This window comes from Acomys minous, assembly GCF_964271855.1.
Source record: "Acomys minous genome assembly, chromosome: 2".
Classification (NCBI taxonomy): Eukaryota; Metazoa; Chordata; class Mammalia; order Rodentia; family Muridae; genus Acomys; species Acomys minous.
In genome coordinates, this window is record NC_140484.1 from 78,792,823 (window position 1) to 78,811,070 (window position 18,248).

Sequence of the window (18,248 nt, forward strand, 5' to 3'; positions counted from 1 at the left end):
AGGGGTGTTTTCAGAATCTACAGGCAACTAAAACTACTCAGTGGTGGAGAAAACAAATGTAATGCAATTTCAAAATGCCAAATCATATGAATGACATTTCTCAAAAGATATGCAAAGGTCCAGTAAGTAAAGATTATTCAGCGCCACTACAAGAGTTGCAGATAAAAAACACAAGGCTATATTATCACATACACTGGCGTAACTACTAGCATAAGAGAAAACATTGTTACAGTTATTGTTACAATTGCCAAATGCTGCTAAATGTGAAGAGAAAGCAGGATTCTTGCACTCTATACTGGTGAGAATTTAAATTAGAATACCAAATAATGGGAAACAGCACAGTCGAAGTTCCTCAGAACAAAAGTAGAAGCAGCACCCCCACAACTGGGGAAATGCCCAACTATACTCTCCTGTTTACTGCAACACTGTTCTCAGATGCCAAGACATGGATTTGAGGAATAAATAGATATAGAAAATGATGTATCCTCATGAACTGAAATAGTATTGACCATAAAAGAAGACCATGATATTTGTTTATCAGGGCATGACTGCCTGGACGAAATGATATTAGGTAAACTATCCCAAATACAGGAAGACATTTGTCTCCTGTTCCCACGCATGTGTCGAAGCTAGAAATTGCTAATTTCTTGGAAATACAGAATAGTATACTGTTGCTACAGGCTGGGAAGTGGAGGGAGTAAAGGGAACTAATAAAACTGAGATAAAGGGAATATAGTTTAATGTATCTTCTAAGGGACTAAAAGGCGAGAATTCAAAGTTTCTCAAAACAAATGATAAAATTTTAAAGAAATACAAAATGGTAATTAACCTGATTTGTTCACCTACTCATTATATATGTGTATTAATTTTTATACCAGTTTCCTTAAATACAATTGTCATTCTGTCAATTTTAAAAATTAAAAATAGACATGGGCATAATTTTTCCTTTCCCCACTAGCATCTACAGACATTACCATGCATTTATTCAAGTGGGATTTCTTTGCAGAAAATCATTTCATTCCATAAATACATATGGCAAACAATTATGTGAGTGCAACAAGGAGGAGGCATGGTGGGTAATTTTCACTGTCCACTTAATTGCCTTGAGATTTGCCTAGGTGCTCAATAAAACACATTTTTAGGTATGTCTTTGAGGGTTTTTCCAGAGAGGAATAACTAAGGGAGGGAACCATGGCTGATTGTGGGAAGCAACATCCAGTAACCCAGGCACTAGTGGAATAAACCAACAGCACATACATCCCAGCTCTGCTTCCTGATTTCTATGAGGTGAGTAGCTTTGTTCTGTCACGTCTTCCCACAAATATGTTCTTCTTTGCCTCAACTCAAAGCAATGTGGGCTATGGGAATGTGGACTGAAGCCTACATGAGTATTTGTCTCTCTCAGGTTTTGTCACAGGAAGTCTGGTATTACAGTCCCTTTGAGAAGGCTGTTAGAGGCAATTGTGCTCACTCTTTGAAAACTAGGTGCATAAAGATGGGGTTGGCATGTGCTCACCTGCAGGAAAAAGTTCCAGGGCTTGGGCACACCATACTTCCCTGGAAAAACAGCATCTATGTACCAGGCCACAAGGCCATACAGGAAAGCACTTAATATAAACATTCCTATTATGTGGGCCAAAGTTAGGTCATCGTCGGCGTTAATTTTTGTAGCGAAGTTGTACCACTGCGCGCCATGCCCTGAAACAAAATGGGAGACAGTTACATCAGATGTCCAACAATGCCTGAAGCAAACGAGTAGGAGGTGTGGGGGTCCTTGTGTTCGCAGATCAGTACCAGGAAGACCAGGAATGTTAAACATGCAGTGTGGTCTCTTCAAAGGAAGAGATGTATATACCCAGTTGCCTCCTCGGAAGGATGGGAACTGGTACAGTTAATAGCATGGTGCCCGCTGTGCTGTGTCTACATCTAGGCCACACTGGCTCCCTCAGACCCGTATCTGGAGCCTGTTTATCTCAATCAATCCATAACTCTATCCTCCCCCACCCCGACCCCCGACCCAGACCTTTATCATGAGCATTGTTTACTTTGAGCCTGCTTTCTCAGTTAATCTAGAGAACCTATCTTGGAATATGGAAGGCACCACTTGTATTTTAAAGAGTTTTGATGCAGCTACGTCTTAAGCTTTATTGTGAACATGGAGTTCAGTTAATTATAACCAGTAATTTTTCCCTAAATTTGCCGCACATAAGTGTGCCAAAAATAAACTACCCAGGGTCGGGATTTCAAAGTTTGTGGCAACACTGTCCAGTGCGTCTTCTTGAACTGGACTTCCTAAGCATTCTTGCTTCTAGCATTTTGGCCCTCTGCTGGCCGTGGTGTTTGTAGAGAGCCCCACCATGCTCAGCTGGTTTGGGATTAAATAAGCAGGAAATTGCACTCGTGTTCTAGAGACACAAGTTGTCTGTTATTTGATAATGCCCTTACATTTAGGTTGCCCTCCTATGTATTCCATAGGAGGAAAAGGAAGTACATAATAATGAAAGGAGACTTTTAGCCAAGCCTGATGATAAGTTACAATGACATAAACAATCACACAAAATAATAGCCGAGTAAAAGCAAATATCTGGGGTGTGGGGCAGTAATACTTCAGTTCTCTAAGGTAAATCTTCATGAAAACAACAAATATATATATATATCCATCAAGAAGAAGAAATAAGGATTGACTTCTGACCTCTAGGGTAGCATGTAGGGGAGTGGAAGTTACTGCTGTGTACAAACAGGTACAATCTGCACTCATGAGTTCAAGGAAAATGAGTACAAGGGACAGTACAACCCTTAAAGACCATAACTTGTAACAGGTTCCAAAGATATCAAAGTGTGTGATATGCCAGATAAAAAATTCAACAGAGTAATTTAAAAGGGGACAACAAATAGAAGTGAGCAGTTAAATGAATTAAGAAAAGATAATTCCAGGATACAATGGAGAAATTTAGGAAAGACTCAGATTTTGAAAAATAATCAAAGAGAAATCTTTAAAATCACAAGCTCAGTAAATGAAGTGTAAAAGCCTCCACAACAGAGAGATCAGTTAGAAGAAAGAGTATCAGACCTTAAAACGCTACATTCTTGAAAAATAAGAAAGAAACAATGCAGACAAAACACAAGATCTCTGAGACCTCATCAAACGACCAGGTGCCTGTCTAATCTGCGTTCCCAGGGGACAGGGCTACAGGCTGCAGGTGGAGAAGACCCAGCCGATGAACTAATACCCCAAAGCATCCAGATGCTGAACATGGATGCTAAGGAACAGGAAGCTCTTAGAACAGCAAGAGTAAATCACCCTGGGGGTAACCTCGCTGAAACATTTTATGATTAAATGTTTAAAAATCCAGAACAAAGAAGGGATATTAAAAGCTACAAGACAGAAGAGGCACCAAGTAACACATAGCGATAAACTCACTGAAGAAAAGCAGATTTCTTAGAGGAAACACGAGAAGATAAGAAGAAACAGAATGATGATATTATGTGAGAACTGGCAGCAATCCTGCTCAGGGGTAAGACACAATAGGAAGTCATTGTGATGTGATACTTACACGCACATGTTTATTGAGGAACTAGTCATAATATACGAAAATACGAACTCAGTTTAGGTGCCTGCCACAAAGGAGTAAAGGACATGAGTGTACATACACAGTGGGATGTTATTTAGCAATGAAGAAGATTGAAATCTTCATTTGAAGTAAACTGGATGGAACTAGGAGTTGTTTTGTTGTGTAAGATAAGACTCACATGAAAAGGTTTTTATATTTTGTAATATGTAGAAACAATTAAAAAGACGGCATGAAGGTAAGAAAGAGTCGCTACATAGTAAGGTAAGCTGCTACAGAAAGAATTGAGGTAGGACAGGAAACCAGCGCCCACCACGTCATGAGGCATCAAAGCCCAGGAATATCAAAGCCTACTGGTCTGTATAATTAATACTATACTAATAATTAAAATATAAATAAATTATAATACAAAATAGTAAGGACAAGAATTAAAATAAAAACAAGAAACAGAAAAGTCGAGCAGATAGGTAACTAGGTTATGTGGTGGTTTGCATGAGGGCTGTCCCAGAGGCTCGTGTGTTGGAACGCTCGGGCCCATTTGGTGGAACTGTTTGGGAAGGCTTAGGGGGTGTGGCCTTGCTCAGGGAGGTGAGTCACGGGCGTGAGATTTGAGGATTCAAAGGCCTCCCATCATCTTCCATGTGCTCTCTGCCTTCTGCTTGCAGCTTTAGGATGTAAGCTCTCAGCTGTTCCTGTCACCATGTCTGCTCTGCTATCATGGGCCCTAAGCCTCTGAAACTGTAAGCTCAGGTAAACACTTTCTTTTGTAGCTTTTCTTGGTCATGGTATTTTATTGCAGCAGAAGCCTAGCTAAGACAGACTGAATCTGTAAAGAGTAAGAACAACAGCAAGCAAACAGCAAAGACTGTGTCTTCATTGAGTGTCCTACCAAATAAAACAAAACAACAGATAAAGAATGAAATAATTCCTGTGTCAGTATAAAATGGCCGGCATTAGGCTAATTTACCAAAGTTAAACAAAGATATCACAATAAGAATCACAGAAACTTCTCCAGCTATGGAATGCAAGATTAAGACACAGAACAGGTCAGACTAACAATAAATGAAGAATGAAAACACGATGACACTCACCATCATTCTCAATAAAACTAAACATTTAAGCGTACCCCTCTATACATTACAACCCGACTCAAATTTTTCTCCGCTGGATAAACTCATCTACGAAAAATCTACAATCATGTCAGTGCTGAAACACAGACACCTTTCAATATGACAGACTTCTGTTATCTGTTAGCTCCCAGAAAAGGCATAGTTAAGACAGGGAAATACATACGCATGCAAATATAAGTACTTAACATATTACTTGTAACATTGCTGATATCGTTCTTACTTACCATGTACATATATATATGTGTACACAGTATGTACTTAAACTCTGCACACACATAACTTTTTATGATAAAGCCAATAGTGCAGGAACACTGAAACGGCCCTTTACCCGTGCTCTGCCCCTCCCTCACCCTCCCCCTACTGCCCCCCCCCCCCCCCCCCCGCCGCACTCTGTATGTTCTGTCCTTTCCTTCTGGGATGCAGATTAACGCAGGTGCTTTCACAGAGGGAAGACTCACCTTTCATTTCCATCTTGCATATTAAGTCAGCCCCGAAAGCTAGAGCAGTGTTTGTAATGAGGCAGAGAGCCAGCTTCCCACTGAGGCTTGTCTGATCATACATCGGAATTACGATTAGATATGGAAAGAACGTGAGAAAATGAAGGAAACCTGCAATAGAAGTGGCCAGAGATGCTGGAAAGGGAGAAAGAAATGACAGTTAATTCACACAAATTTCAACAGCTGGGGGAAAAAAAAGTTCCTTCATTTTATAACAAAAGAGAACAAAACTCTCCAAAGGGAGGGAACTGAACTCTTTTGCCCACGACCACACACTGGCACCTTGCACTGTGCCTAGTGCACAGAAGGTATCCCTAAAGACTTTTACTTAAATGAATAGTAGGAGAAGACATTTTCCTGAACTTTATCTAGTGGCATCTGAAACTCTGAGGTAGCTTCCAAGTGAGACTCCCTTTCGGTCACGCACAGAATGGAAGTGTGCATGCAAGGAAGACACCTCACACTCACCTTTATCGAAGAGGGTGCTAATCAGGAAGCCAAATAACACCGAGGAGATTGCAAAACACAGGAAATAGAAGGCGATGAAGAGCGGGTCGCTGTGTTGGAAGACTCTCTCATGTGTAATCTGATGAAACAATTAGGAAGTGAGTTTAATCACATGAAAAGCGATGAGGGGGGAGGGCATAGAAGGGAAGGGAACTATTACACACCAGCCCCAGTGAAATGAGTCACATCACTCAGAGACATTGAAGACATTTTCCACAGAAGGTTCATTCATCTAAGTCTCTTTTCCACCTCCCGATAGACTACACCCTTTGAACTTCCACAGTGGAGTCAGTGAAAAACACACTGACTCTTGGAACACGAACATGTCTCTGCTCCGTACCTCAGCTTCTTCATCCTTCTTCCTGCTGAGTGTAAATGGATACTTGCCTTGAGAAATAAAATCCCACACAGCAAGCAGATGACAGTGAAATACATCAATAGGAAGATGATGAAATACGAAGCCCAGAGCATAGTGTTACTGAGTCCCACCATGAGCTGGTATTCCTGAAGGAGAGTCAACACAAGCCAAGAATCATGACAAACACACTTCAAGCGCCTTCACACGTCTTACCCTGCACGGCTTAACTATCACCGCCCCCATTTACAAAGAAATCACCTTTGGGTCAGAGGACCTAACTAAATTCAGCTCTGCACCCAATGAGAGCTGTGATTTCAATATAGAATTTGGGGGGCCAGGTTTTGCTTTGTTCTGTTTTTCTACTGAGATATAGTAAGTTCCGGTTCTGATATAAGAAACATTTTTGAAAACTAAAAATTAAAAAGCTAAGATAATTTTTACTTTTTTTTCTCCTTTATTAATTTATTCTTGTTACATCTCAATGGTTATTCCATCCCTTGTATCCTCCCATTCTTCCCTCCCTCCCATTTTCCCCTTATTCCCCTCCCCTATGACTGTTCCTGAGGGGGATTACCTCCCCCTGTATATGTTCATAGGGTATCAAGTCTCTTCTTGGTAACCTGCTGTCCTTCCTCTGAGTGCCACCAGGTCTCCCCCTCCAGGGGACATGGTCAAAGGTGAGGCACCAGTGTATGTGAGATGCAGGAAGACTTAAAAAGCTAAGATTAAGCTGAGTGGTGGCGGCGGCAGTGGCAGTGGCGGCGGTGGCGCGGGTCTTCGAGAAGCAGAGGCAGGTAGATCTCTGTGAGTTCGAGGCTAGCCTTGTCTACAAAGCCAGATCCAGGACAAGCAGGGCTACATACAGAGAAACTCTATCTTGAAAACAAGCAAACAAAAAGCCGTGGAAGTACTCTTTGTGGGTAAGGACAAGAAGTAAAAAGCAAGGTGAACCGGATGCTTTGCTGATCGCGGGTAATTGCCTGCCTGGTTGGAGAGCAAACCAAAGCAAAGCCCAGCGGCTGCCTTGAGGTGAAGAGACAGCGCAGGCGCGGAGAGGAAAAAGCAGCTGACGTTTCCACGGCTAAATTTCAGAGAAGGCGGAGGTTAGCAGGGTAAGTGCTCCAGGCACCTTTAGATGGTGCTGACAGTGTCTCCATCTTAGAACTCAAGAGGACATATACCCAGGACTATGACAGAGCAACACAGGTGGAGAAGGAGTTCCAGTTGCCAACAGCTGGATTAAACCATAATCACAGTCAAAAGATTACTCACAACGGTTTTTATGTGAGCACTATGTCCAATTTAGTGGGCCTAGGCCTGGATTTTCTTTTTTCCTTTTTTTTATGCAAAATTTGTTGCAACATTCCAACAGCACCTTACGTTTTCTTTTCAACAACTTACTCTGCAGTTTCCTTTGCCCTTTTTCCTTGGATGTCAAAGAGCCAGGCATTGGCGCGGGCCATGCGAAGACTGGCAAAAGCCTTGAAGTTCTTCTGTGATGACTCTGTCTTTCTCCCTTTTGTAGACATTCCAGATGGGCATCACAGGTCCTGTTAGCTAGATGGCCAATTGAAGTTCTTCAGCAGAACTATCTCCTTTCTTTTGAGCAGAAAGCTTCCTGGGGAAAAGTATGCGCTTGGATGGATACTCCTTCAGACGCTGCACATTGACCTGTGACTCAGCAGATTTGTTTTGCCTCCTCGGGTCCACAGAGATGCCGGTGGTGCACGCCATTTTCCTGTGGATACCAGCCACCCAGGGTTCTTCCAGGCTGAAGGCCCTGCCAGCTCGGACCTTGGTGTGGTATTTAACTGTATCGCACTTCACTATGGGCCTGATGGGGCCAGACGTGGGATGAGGGGCAATGCGGTGCTCTTGCATCTGCAGATCTTGCGTGCTGGCTGCTGGTGCCAAACCTTGTGGAAGTGAGCCTTCAGGATCATGACATTCCAGCTGGGTGCCATGGCTGCCTCCTGTGCAGGAAAGCACAGAGCAGAAAGGCTGGATTTTCACCCTAAATACTACTGAGAAAATTTTCTGTCTTTATGCATATCAAGGTTTCTCAACTTTGACATGGGTGGTTGACAGTTCAGTTTTGCATTACTGGACACTATGTTAGGCATTATAGGATACTTAACAGCAACCCTGACCTCTACCAACCAGATGAAAGTCACACCAGTCTTAGTTGTGAAAATTCCCTCCAAACATTGCTAAATGATCACTGGAGCAAAACTGCTCCAAACTCAGATCTTTAGAATAAATTCTACTATCATCTCACTGAAAGCTATAAAGAAATCGGTGAGTATGGCAGAAAAATCAGGAGGATCATGAATTTGAGGCCATATAGGATGTTCAAGGCTAATCTGAGTGACATTTAAGACCTTGTCTTAAAAAACAAACAAACAAAGGAAATTTGGGGTTATAGCTCAGTGGAAGAGTACCTCCCTGGCTCATGCAAGGCCCTGGGTTCCATCTCTTGCCCTGAAAAAAGAGTAAGAAAAGATACCAAAGAATAAACTGCCTCCAGGATACTTAATGTGCCTCAAAATAAAACATAAACCCTGGGAATGCAAGATTATCAAGTACCCAGTAAAGCAAACATCACAGCATCTGGAATTCAATTAAAAATCACCACGTATCATAGTCTCTGAGGTGGCTTTGTCGTTTGTGCCTTCTGATGTTCAGATTCTTTTCTTGTTAGTTCTCTTTGGTGTAAGAAGGTTACGCGACTTGTCAATGGAATGTGGCAAGGGTGATGAACTCTTATACCTATAATTACATCATACCCCATAATGGCAGCTGATTCACTTTGAGATTTTTAGTTGCTGTGGCCAACAGCAAAAGAGAAACTAAAAAGCTCTGCCCTGGGACTTTAAGGAGCTGAATTCTACCCACAGTCATAAGAGCTGAGAAGTGAGTCTCTCCCACTGTAGGCTCAGACAGGAGAATAACGTTATCTGAAACCCCAAGTGGCATGCCTGAATCCAAGTCAGGGAGAGCACAAGGTGTGTGTCACTTGTTCAGTTGCAGTAATCTTATAAGGCAAAAGAGAAATAAGACCCGTCATGAGAAAATGCACAAGTTAGAAACCAGAAGATAAAAACACTGTGCTTTATTACAAGTCTAGTAAAGTGTAATTATTAAAAAGTGAGTTGCCCTATAGGCACACTAACAGCAGCAGCAGCAGCAAATAACATGCAGGAGGAAATTTCAAAGCATCCATTATTCAGTATAGCATAATTATTATCTAGCATAACATAGTTATTATCCGGTGTAACATAATTGTTATCCAGTATAACACAGTTGTAGTCACAAGAGCACATCACTGTTGCCACATTCCATCTGTTGAAACAAGTTTTACAGATTACAGCTACATGGAATACAAATGACCATCGGATGCAAAAGAATCTCTATTGCACAATTCTTCTTAAGTTCAAATTGGAGCCAACACTCATGTGGGTTTTTACACATTAGAACATCAGTAGCCTTTGGGAATAGAGACAGCATAATGATTTGAAAGAGACAGAGCACAAACTGGACTTTGTCAGTTGTTTTTTGGTTGCTTTTGTTTCAATGAAGGCACATGTTGCAGGATATTTTATCCCAATGTGATCCCTGAGATTGTGAGCTGTAAAAACCTGTCTTTGATCCCTTTGTGATCCCTGAAATTGTGAGCTGTAAAAACCTGTTGTTTGTTTGGTGTGGTTGATCCCTAACACACACCTATAATCCAAGAGCTATCTGTACACAGGATTTAATAAAGTTAACCCTAGGTCAAGAGGTAGAGCAAAAGCAAACAAGCAAACAAAAACCCGGCAGACAGGGATTAACGAGTAGGAAGACTTTGAGTCCAGGGGTATTTGAGACATCACGTAGAGGTTGAAGGTCTCTTTAGCTTTTAGCTTTTAGCTCTTCAGCTCTTAGCTCTCTAGCTCTTGAGCTCCTCAGTTCCTTGGATTTTGGCTTTTTCCGCTTTGACCTAGCAAGCCTAAAGCCTTGAGGTCTTTTTTTTTTTTTTTGATCATTTCTTCCTGGGCAATCAGCTGAGCTAGTGAGCCTTTGGGGCCTTTTCCATAAGGATGTGAGCTGAGTAGGATGGTCAGCTGGGTGCTTTCTCTGACTCTGAGGTAGCAGGTTTTTCACCACAACATCTGACTCCTGAATCTTTATTGGTAAGATAGAACGATCAGAGATTCTCAATTAAAAGAACAGGCATAAAGTTGATTGGGTATGGAAGAGGGTGTGAATCTGGAAGGAGATGGGGAAGGGGTAAACATAACCAAAGTACAATGTATGAAGTTCTCAAATAATTAGGTTTTTTACTCTTATTTTCTAAGACAGGATCTTCCTATATAGTCCTGACTGGCCTGGAATTCACTATGTAGACCAGGATGGCCTCAAACTCACAGTGATCTACCTGCCTATGCATCAAGTGCTGAGATTAAAAGTGTGCATCACCGTGCCATCAGTGAAAATTTTTATTAAATAAAGCAAAATGAAGAGTAACTTAAACTATCCAGTTTAAGTTTCCGCGGCACGAAGAATAAATTGGCTGTTTCAACTCGTAGTTAAAAATAGATTTGAGAAGGATTATTCATCAGTTAGGGAAGAAGGAGAAGGGTTTTATAGTGAGAAAAAAAAAACAAAGAATGGTTCAAACTGATCTATTTTCACTGAGGGGCAATGGACTAATATGAAATAACATTAGGGAGAGACAGCAGTTGGCAAAATCAAAGAGAGTGTTGCTGGCATAGCTAGACGGTGAAAAATTAACAAAGGCTTCAACAACTAGAAGATGGCATTACCACAAATGGAAAAGGAAGCGAAGCCCTGGGAGGGCGGGTCAGGAGGAATCCCATGTGTAACACCCTAGGGACAAAGGAAGTAGAGCAATAACTGAGTAGTGCTCAGTTTACCCTGTGCACTCACAAGCAGTGTCTCTAATCATGTTCATCGTAGCAGGTTGTCTCCGTTTTAGAGATGAAGCACAGAGAGACGTCCCAAAACATTACAAGAGCAGAAAGTGGTGAGGATGCACACTGTGCATATGCCACATTATCAAAACCGAGGTTTCAAGTGTGGGTGATTTGGGGCATCATAATTTCATACCCTTTGCCAGGAAAGGAAAGAATGATTGTGTTCCCTGTTGAAATCTGTCTTCAATAACTCCCAGTACCACTGTCCCTTCGAGAATCAGTGGACTTGACATCACTTGACAACCTGGATTTCACTTGACAAGCATCTCCAAATGCCTTAGCAACAACCTGAGGAGTGGGAAAATCCCTGAAAGGACTGTGTGTAACTTTCAAAAGTGTGAAGTCAATCATGTACGCATCAATTTTCACTGATTTCTACTTCCTAAATATAACTCCGTACATCAATCTCTGTCCCCACATGCTAACCCAACCTGACTCAGTCTTTCCTGTCTTTTCTCTGGCCTGCCAAAATTACCTTCTTTCTTATCTTTTTTTTTTTTTTGTATTTCAAGTATTTATTGAAATAAGATTCAAGTAAAATCCACATATATTTGATAATGCAACCTTGAAAAGTATTTTAATCTTTATTACTATTCCCTAATCAAACTCTTACTGATGGAAGATAAATTCTGAATCTGGGTTCTCTACAAATTACTATCATGCATTTGATATGTGGCTAGTTGACTAGATTTTATACTTTTTACATTTATTAATTTATTGAACTATATTGTGTTTGGTATACATGTATGTATGTATGCATATCTTATGTTTGACTGTGTTGGAGTGTGCTCACAAATACAAGTCCTTTTAAAGGCCAGAGGTCAACATTAGGGATGATTTTTGTTGCTCATCACTTTGTTTTTGAGACAAAGGTTCTGAAGGAACCCAGAATTCGCCACTTTTGGCTATAGTGACAGGCCACTAAGACTCTGAACTTGAACTATCTCTCTGTGCCAGCACGGAGATTACATGTTACACATGCATGCTGTTGGGCCCAGCCACTTATGTTCCTGTCATGAATTCTAACTCAGACCTCAATGCTTATACAGCAAGTGCTTGATCATTTGTTCAAAATTCCAGACCATACATTTTCAAAAATTTAGTTTTTACAGAAGAATATTCAATCTACAAATGTTATCTTCTAACCCAATTTTAAATGTTCTCCATAATTTTTATAATCTGATGTGCACTTCTATTTAACTCAAAGAACAATATAAACTCTGTCAGCAAAATGTAAGATACAAATGTGCTATAAAAGATGAGTCTCTGAAGTTATAATTTATGCTTATGGAAAAAATGTATAGGAAATACTTTTTCTGATAATCACTCTATGTCTGGAGTCTAATTCAAAAATTTAGAGAAAGTTGTAATATGCTATATTTAATATGGCTGATATCTTTTTTGTTAATTTTTATTAATTTATTTATATTACATCTCTATTGTTAGCCCATCCCTTGTGTCCTCCTATTCCTCCCTCCCTCCCACTTCCCCCCTAGTCTCCTCAGTCTGTGACTGAGGGGGACCTCCTCCCCCTATATATGCTCTTAGGGTATTGAGTCTCTTCTTGGTAACTTGCTATCCTTCCTCTGAGTGTCACCAGACCTCCCCATCCAAGGGACGTGGTCAGAAATGGGGCACCAGACTTTGTGTGAAAGTCAGATCTTATTCTCCACTCAACGGTGGAGAATGTCCTGTCCATCAACTAGTCTAGGTAGGGGTTCGAAGTTTACTGCCTATATTTCTTTCTTATCTTTAGTCTTGCCTAAATGGCCAAGCTTTGCCAGCAGATAATGACCCATGGAGCAATCCATCTCATAGGCCATTTCCATATATTCTGAAGCCTAAGAATGGTTTTTGCCATTTTAAATGATAAGGAAACAGAAAAGAATGTGTAATGGTGATGCATACAACCTGTGGTATACTTAATGTTTTTCGCTTTCCCTTCAAGTCAGCCAGTCCTCTATACCTCTCTCCACATTTGTTCTTTGTAGAGGCAGTAGTGGTAGGCACACTGCTAGCCTGTTTCAAACCCTGTCCACCTACTGAACCATTGTGTTCTCCACTGCTCAGAACTGTACTTCAAGAAAAACTTTCCCCCCCTAACTATTGTGAATGGAGCAGCAACAAACATGGATGAGCAAGTATCTCCGCAGTTGGATACATAGAGCCCTTTGGATTTATGCCCAAGAGTGGAATAGTGAGATCTCGTGGTAGGTGCAACTTTTGGAGAAGCCTCTACATTAATTTCCCTAGTGGCTGCCCCAGTTTGCACTCCCAGCAGTAATGAATATGTGTTCTCCTTTCCCCACAACAATGGCAGCATTTGTTTTCATTAGTTGTTTGTTTGTCTGTTTTGTTGTTGTTTTGTCTTAGCCATTCTGACTGACATATGATAAACTCTCAACATAGTTTTAATTGAACTTCTCTGATAACTGAGGATATTGCACATTAAAAAAAATTTCCAGCCATTTGTATTTCATCTTTTGGGAACTCTGGTTAGTTCCCTGCTCTGTTTTTTAAATCAGGCTGTTTTCTTGATGTTTAGTTTTTTGAGTTCTTTACATATTCTAGATAGTAACTCTTTCTGTCCAGTGTCAAGCTGGCAAACATCCACTTGGGTAATTAACATAATGCATATTAACTTATATCTTTACCAATTTTTGAACAATGTGTAAGCAGAGAATCTGTCTTTTCTTTTTTAAACTACTAGTCATAGGATGATTATAGATTGTTATAGATACATTTAAAATAATATCTCATTTAACTATCATAGTAACCAGGAAAGTAGCTGTTACAGTCCTCAGTTTACGTCTAGGGAAAGAGAAGATCATCACAGTGTTAGTTGCTGACAATACAGTCGTGATTTTCTTCATACTGAGAATCACTTCAAAGAAGATCATAAGCTTTAGCAATTAAATTATATTTCAAGTTATATAATTCAAAATCTTGTCTGATTATTTGTTGCTCATTTCATTCCATAGATATTTTGAGGGTACTACTACTTGATTGTTTCCATAGTAGTCTCTTAAAGTGGTCATTTAGTCAAATCAAGAACTTATTTTTTTTTAATGCAGAAAATTGACCAGTGGCATCATGCACACTCCAGCCAGTCCATATCTGCCTGCTGCCCGCCCAGGATATCCTGACAAGTGTGCAGGAATCATCCAACCCTGTGCACACATCTGCTCTACTACACAATGAAATTACCTTTAGTCTTTTTTCCTTTTCCAACATAACGGTCCCAACAGTGATAAGTGTCATTTGAGTAAATGTAAATAAAATTGTCCAAGGAAACATATCAATGAAAATCCACAAGAAACGGTCATGAGTGAAAGCGGGCTGTGGGAATCTCTTTGCATAAATGGTAGTATTAGTAAACATGTCCTCAGCTGCTCTGCCGCTGTGATACACCATGATGGCCTTATCTATGGAATGCTGCACGACAAGAAATCCTTCTCTGATGTATCCTAAATGAAGAAACAAAGACTGTCAAGCTCTGCATACTAGCAAATAGCCAGGCAGATGACAGTAGCAATTCAGATAATTCAAAACTTTTAACAAAACAGTTTCACAAATAGCTACTGTGATTTAGATGCATATAATGAATACCATGAAACCGTACTGCTGTCTCTCAAAGTTAAAACATTACATGAAAATAATACCATAATCTTTTGTAGAAAAGCCTTCTTTATCAGCCAAACTGAATGATAATTTTAAACCATTAAACAAACCCCTTGTTCCATATCTGTGCCCTTCCAAAATTGCTACATTGGAACCTAACAGTTGGTATATTTAAAGAAGTAAGGCCTGTCAGAGGTGATGGGGTCGTAAATACTCAATGCTCATGAATGAGATGCTCTCAAACGGATAAATTGGAATGTCCTGGTCCTTTTTTGCCCCTTCTCCACCTACTATTTGATGAAACAACCAGTCTCCCTTCAGAGGATGCAGCAAAAAGCTACCACTTGGGAAGCCCATGGCAAGCCCTTACCAAAGGTCTAGTCTGGTGGTGGTGGTGGTGAGGTGGACTTCCTGGCCACCAAAATTATGAGAATCAACTTTATATTCTTTTCAAATTATTGGCATTGTGGCATTTTGCTTTACTACCATAGAAATGACTAAGATATTTGTACAGACTGAGATATGCCACAGGAAGGAAGCTCTAAACAAGAAGTGAACCCATTTACAAAAACACCAAAAAAGAATAAAGTCAATACAGACACATCCAAGGATATGAAAAACTTATATACCCAAAACTCAAAAACCATTGAGAAGATAAAGGCAACAAAAGTAAGTGAAAAAGGGTCTCCTGTTTATGAGTTAGGATAATGAATACCATTTAAATGTCATGCCCAAAGAGACCTACAGACTCAATGAAAATCTATACAGACCCCAACTGTTATAATAAATAACCAAAATAGTCTACAGAAAGAAGACCAAAGCTGGAGTCCTTACGTGCACTTATTTTAAAACTTATTATAAAGATGTTATAAACAAAAAGAGTAGATCAGAGGCTACATGTAGAGACAGTAGTGTATCCACAGTTAATAAGCATTACAGTGTGAACTTTTTTTTAAAAAATCACTCAAGGTAGACATCATGTTTAAAATTCACCTTTAAAATTCATGGAGCAAGACTGGGCATGGTGGTACACACCTTTAATCGCTGCATTTGGAAAGCAGAGGCAGGTTGATCTCTGTAAGTCCAAGGACAGTTTGGTCTACATAGCAAGTTCTAAGGCAGCCAAAAAGAAAACAAAAACTCATGTGGTAAAGTTCTGTTCTACTTTGCTCACCCACGGCTTTTCTCAGCCTCTCTAGGAGACAGCTGCTCTTGTCTCATGGGCTTCATCTGCTGGAAACTGGGGCCCCAGTGTAGCAATGTGGAACCGGTGGATGCTTAGGAGGTGGGAGTCTACTGGAAGATGATTGGGCCGTGACTGACATCAGAGCAGGTTAATGGAGTGGACCTGCCTGCTGGGTATAAATTCTTGGATGCCACATTATAAAATGAATAAGCCTGGCTCCTCCTTTGCCCCTTGATCACATGCAGGCCTCCTCGCCATATAGACAGTCCTTTTCTACTTCTCCACCATGTTGCTGTACAGCTGAGAGAGCAGAAAACAGGAAGAAAGGCTGTGGCCATGCTGTTTAGACTGTAATTCAGGTAAACAGCACCCAGGCTCACCTAGAACAGGCTTATGCCAAAGTCCTAATAATTGGTAAAGAGAACTTTGGTGCTTTTGGAGACCTAAGACTCTTTTCCTCCCCTTTTCAGGTTGAAAATATGGCCTGAAGTGTTTAACACATAGAATAGAATCTTAACAAAACAAACAAGTCAACGGACTCCTACTTGGCACACTGGAGTACCACTTACAGATGCAATTTCAACTTTCATACTAACTTAAAATATTAATTTACTTCACATGTCCACTTGTAATTTGTCTGATCCCTCATTTTTAAAGCTTTTCTTTTTAAGGGGGAAAAAAGAAACTCTTTCCAAAAGCTACCTTTTTTAATTGGGGATGGTGGCACATACCTGTAATCCTAACACTTGGGAGCATCAGTCAGGAAGAAATCCCAAGTCTGAGGACAGCCTAAGCTACATAATGAGCTTAAGGCCAGCCTGGGCTACATAGTCAGATACTACTCAAAAAAAAGTAAATAACGATGATGGTAACCACAACGACGATGATGATGATGGTGACCATGATGATGATGATGATGATGATGATGATGACGACGGTGACCATGATGATGATGATGACAATGATGGTGACCACAACAATGACAACAATGATGTGGTGAATGGTTCATCTAACTATTTTTATAAGACCATATCTACAGTTTTATTCAACTACTTTTATGCCACCAACATCATGGCATTTTCTATTGTGTTCTTTCCAAAAATATCTTTAGGATGCAGTGTATTAATTTTAAAAGAGACTAGACTTATTTTAAACTTACAGTTAGAAAAATATATTAAGTTATTTTGATAAAATGAGACACTACACAATCTTTCAATTCTAAAGTGACAACCTCTCAGATCTTTACAGATATCTACATACGTTTTCTATAGTATTAATCTGTATTCACAGACCAATATTTATCAGTTTGTGATTATTTTAATAGCCACATCAACTTGTCAGGCTGATATATTATTTGCAGGGTGTGTCTGTGTGTGTGCATACAAGTGCATTCACCCAGGCATGAGTTTTGCAGAAATCAAAGGCTGATTCACCAGGAATCACCCTCTCCCCTTCTCTGCCTCACTTATTTGAGACAGGGTCTCTCAGTCAGTCTGGAGCTCCTGACTTTGGCTATGGCTGCTGAACAGCCAGCCTCAGTGACATGCTTGTGTGCATCTCCAGCACTGGAGTTATGGCTATGCCTTGGCCAACTTTTTCATGGGCCTCATACTTGTGCAATAAAACAAGAACTTTACCTGTTGATCCCTCTTCTCATCTCAATCTGGTACATTCTGAACCATGTACTTGTTTAGATAATTATATATAGAGATAGATAGATAGGTAGATAGATAGAAGAGAGGCAAAAGTTATCAATACTATATAAATGCAGATGCAAAAAATTAATTCAAGAAATGAAGAAAATAGTAACAGATTGTGCATGAATTTACAATTATTTGGATGTATCAGATTTTATGTTTGTTAATTAAGAATAAGTTTTAAGCCATAATGAACCATACTGAATGAATAAATTAACTTGTTCATGCAGAGGGAAAAAAAATAAAGCCCATTCAAAATGACAGCCCACACACAGTAAAAGTAAGTGCACTTAAGGGTCCACTAACCAGGGTTTCCCCCGTCCTTGTCTATCAAGTTCCGGGGTCCTGGGGAAGGCACGGATGGGAAGAGAACTGACGTATTCCAGTCCTTTCCTTCCTGGTTCTCAGATGGCTCTAATGGATTTCTAGGATCATAGAGATGGCCAAAGCGCAAACTGTATTTTACCTAGAATAAGAAATGAAAGAAAAACATCTTAAACCAGAGACCCTTGAAAAGCAAAGTTAGCAGTGATTGAAAAGTTGTGGTTTTTTAATTAAAATGTTTTTGTTTTGGAAACAGAAGAGTAATCTGGGAATGCAAATTATGAGAATGATAGCATCATCAAGACACAGGGCAACTAATATGCTGTGTGAGCTATAACCACAGTTGAAATTTGAAATGATCTAAAGATTATGGGTCCTTCCCT

General features: G+C 40.2%; 1 protein-coding gene and 1 pseudogene across 7 annotated transcripts in view; both read right to left on the reverse strand.

Annotated features, from left to right (window-relative positions):
- The window catches only part of LOC311593062 (phospholipid-transporting ATPase ABCA3-like), a 114,273-nt gene that overhangs the window by 81,892 nt on the left and 14,133 nt on the right, over nucleotides 1–18,248 (reverse strand). For 5 of the 6 annotated variants that reach the window (XM_084774132.1, XM_084774131.1, XM_084774133.1 and 2 more), the window contains 6 exons: nucleotides 17,848–18,007; nucleotides 14,245–14,504; nucleotides 6,091–6,207; nucleotides 5,665–5,782; nucleotides 5,158–5,331; nucleotides 1,517–1,698 (listed from right to left, as the gene is read on the reverse strand). In XM_084774132.1, the coding sequence (XP_084630258.1) occupies nucleotides 1,517–1,698; nucleotides 5,158–5,331; nucleotides 5,665–5,782; nucleotides 6,091–6,207; nucleotides 14,245–14,504; nucleotides 17,848–18,007 (1,011 nt within the window). The remainder of the gene's footprint in view (nucleotides 1–1,516; nucleotides 1,699–5,157; nucleotides 5,332–5,664; nucleotides 5,783–6,090; nucleotides 6,208–14,244; nucleotides 14,505–17,847; nucleotides 18,008–18,248) is intronic. The other variant, XM_084774134.1, reaches the window with a different exon arrangement.
- LOC311593064 (large ribosomal subunit protein eL13-like) lies at nucleotides 7,415–8,025 on the reverse strand (annotated as a pseudogene). Its single transcript has one exon. The product of its transcript is annotated as a large ribosomal subunit protein eL13-like (transcript).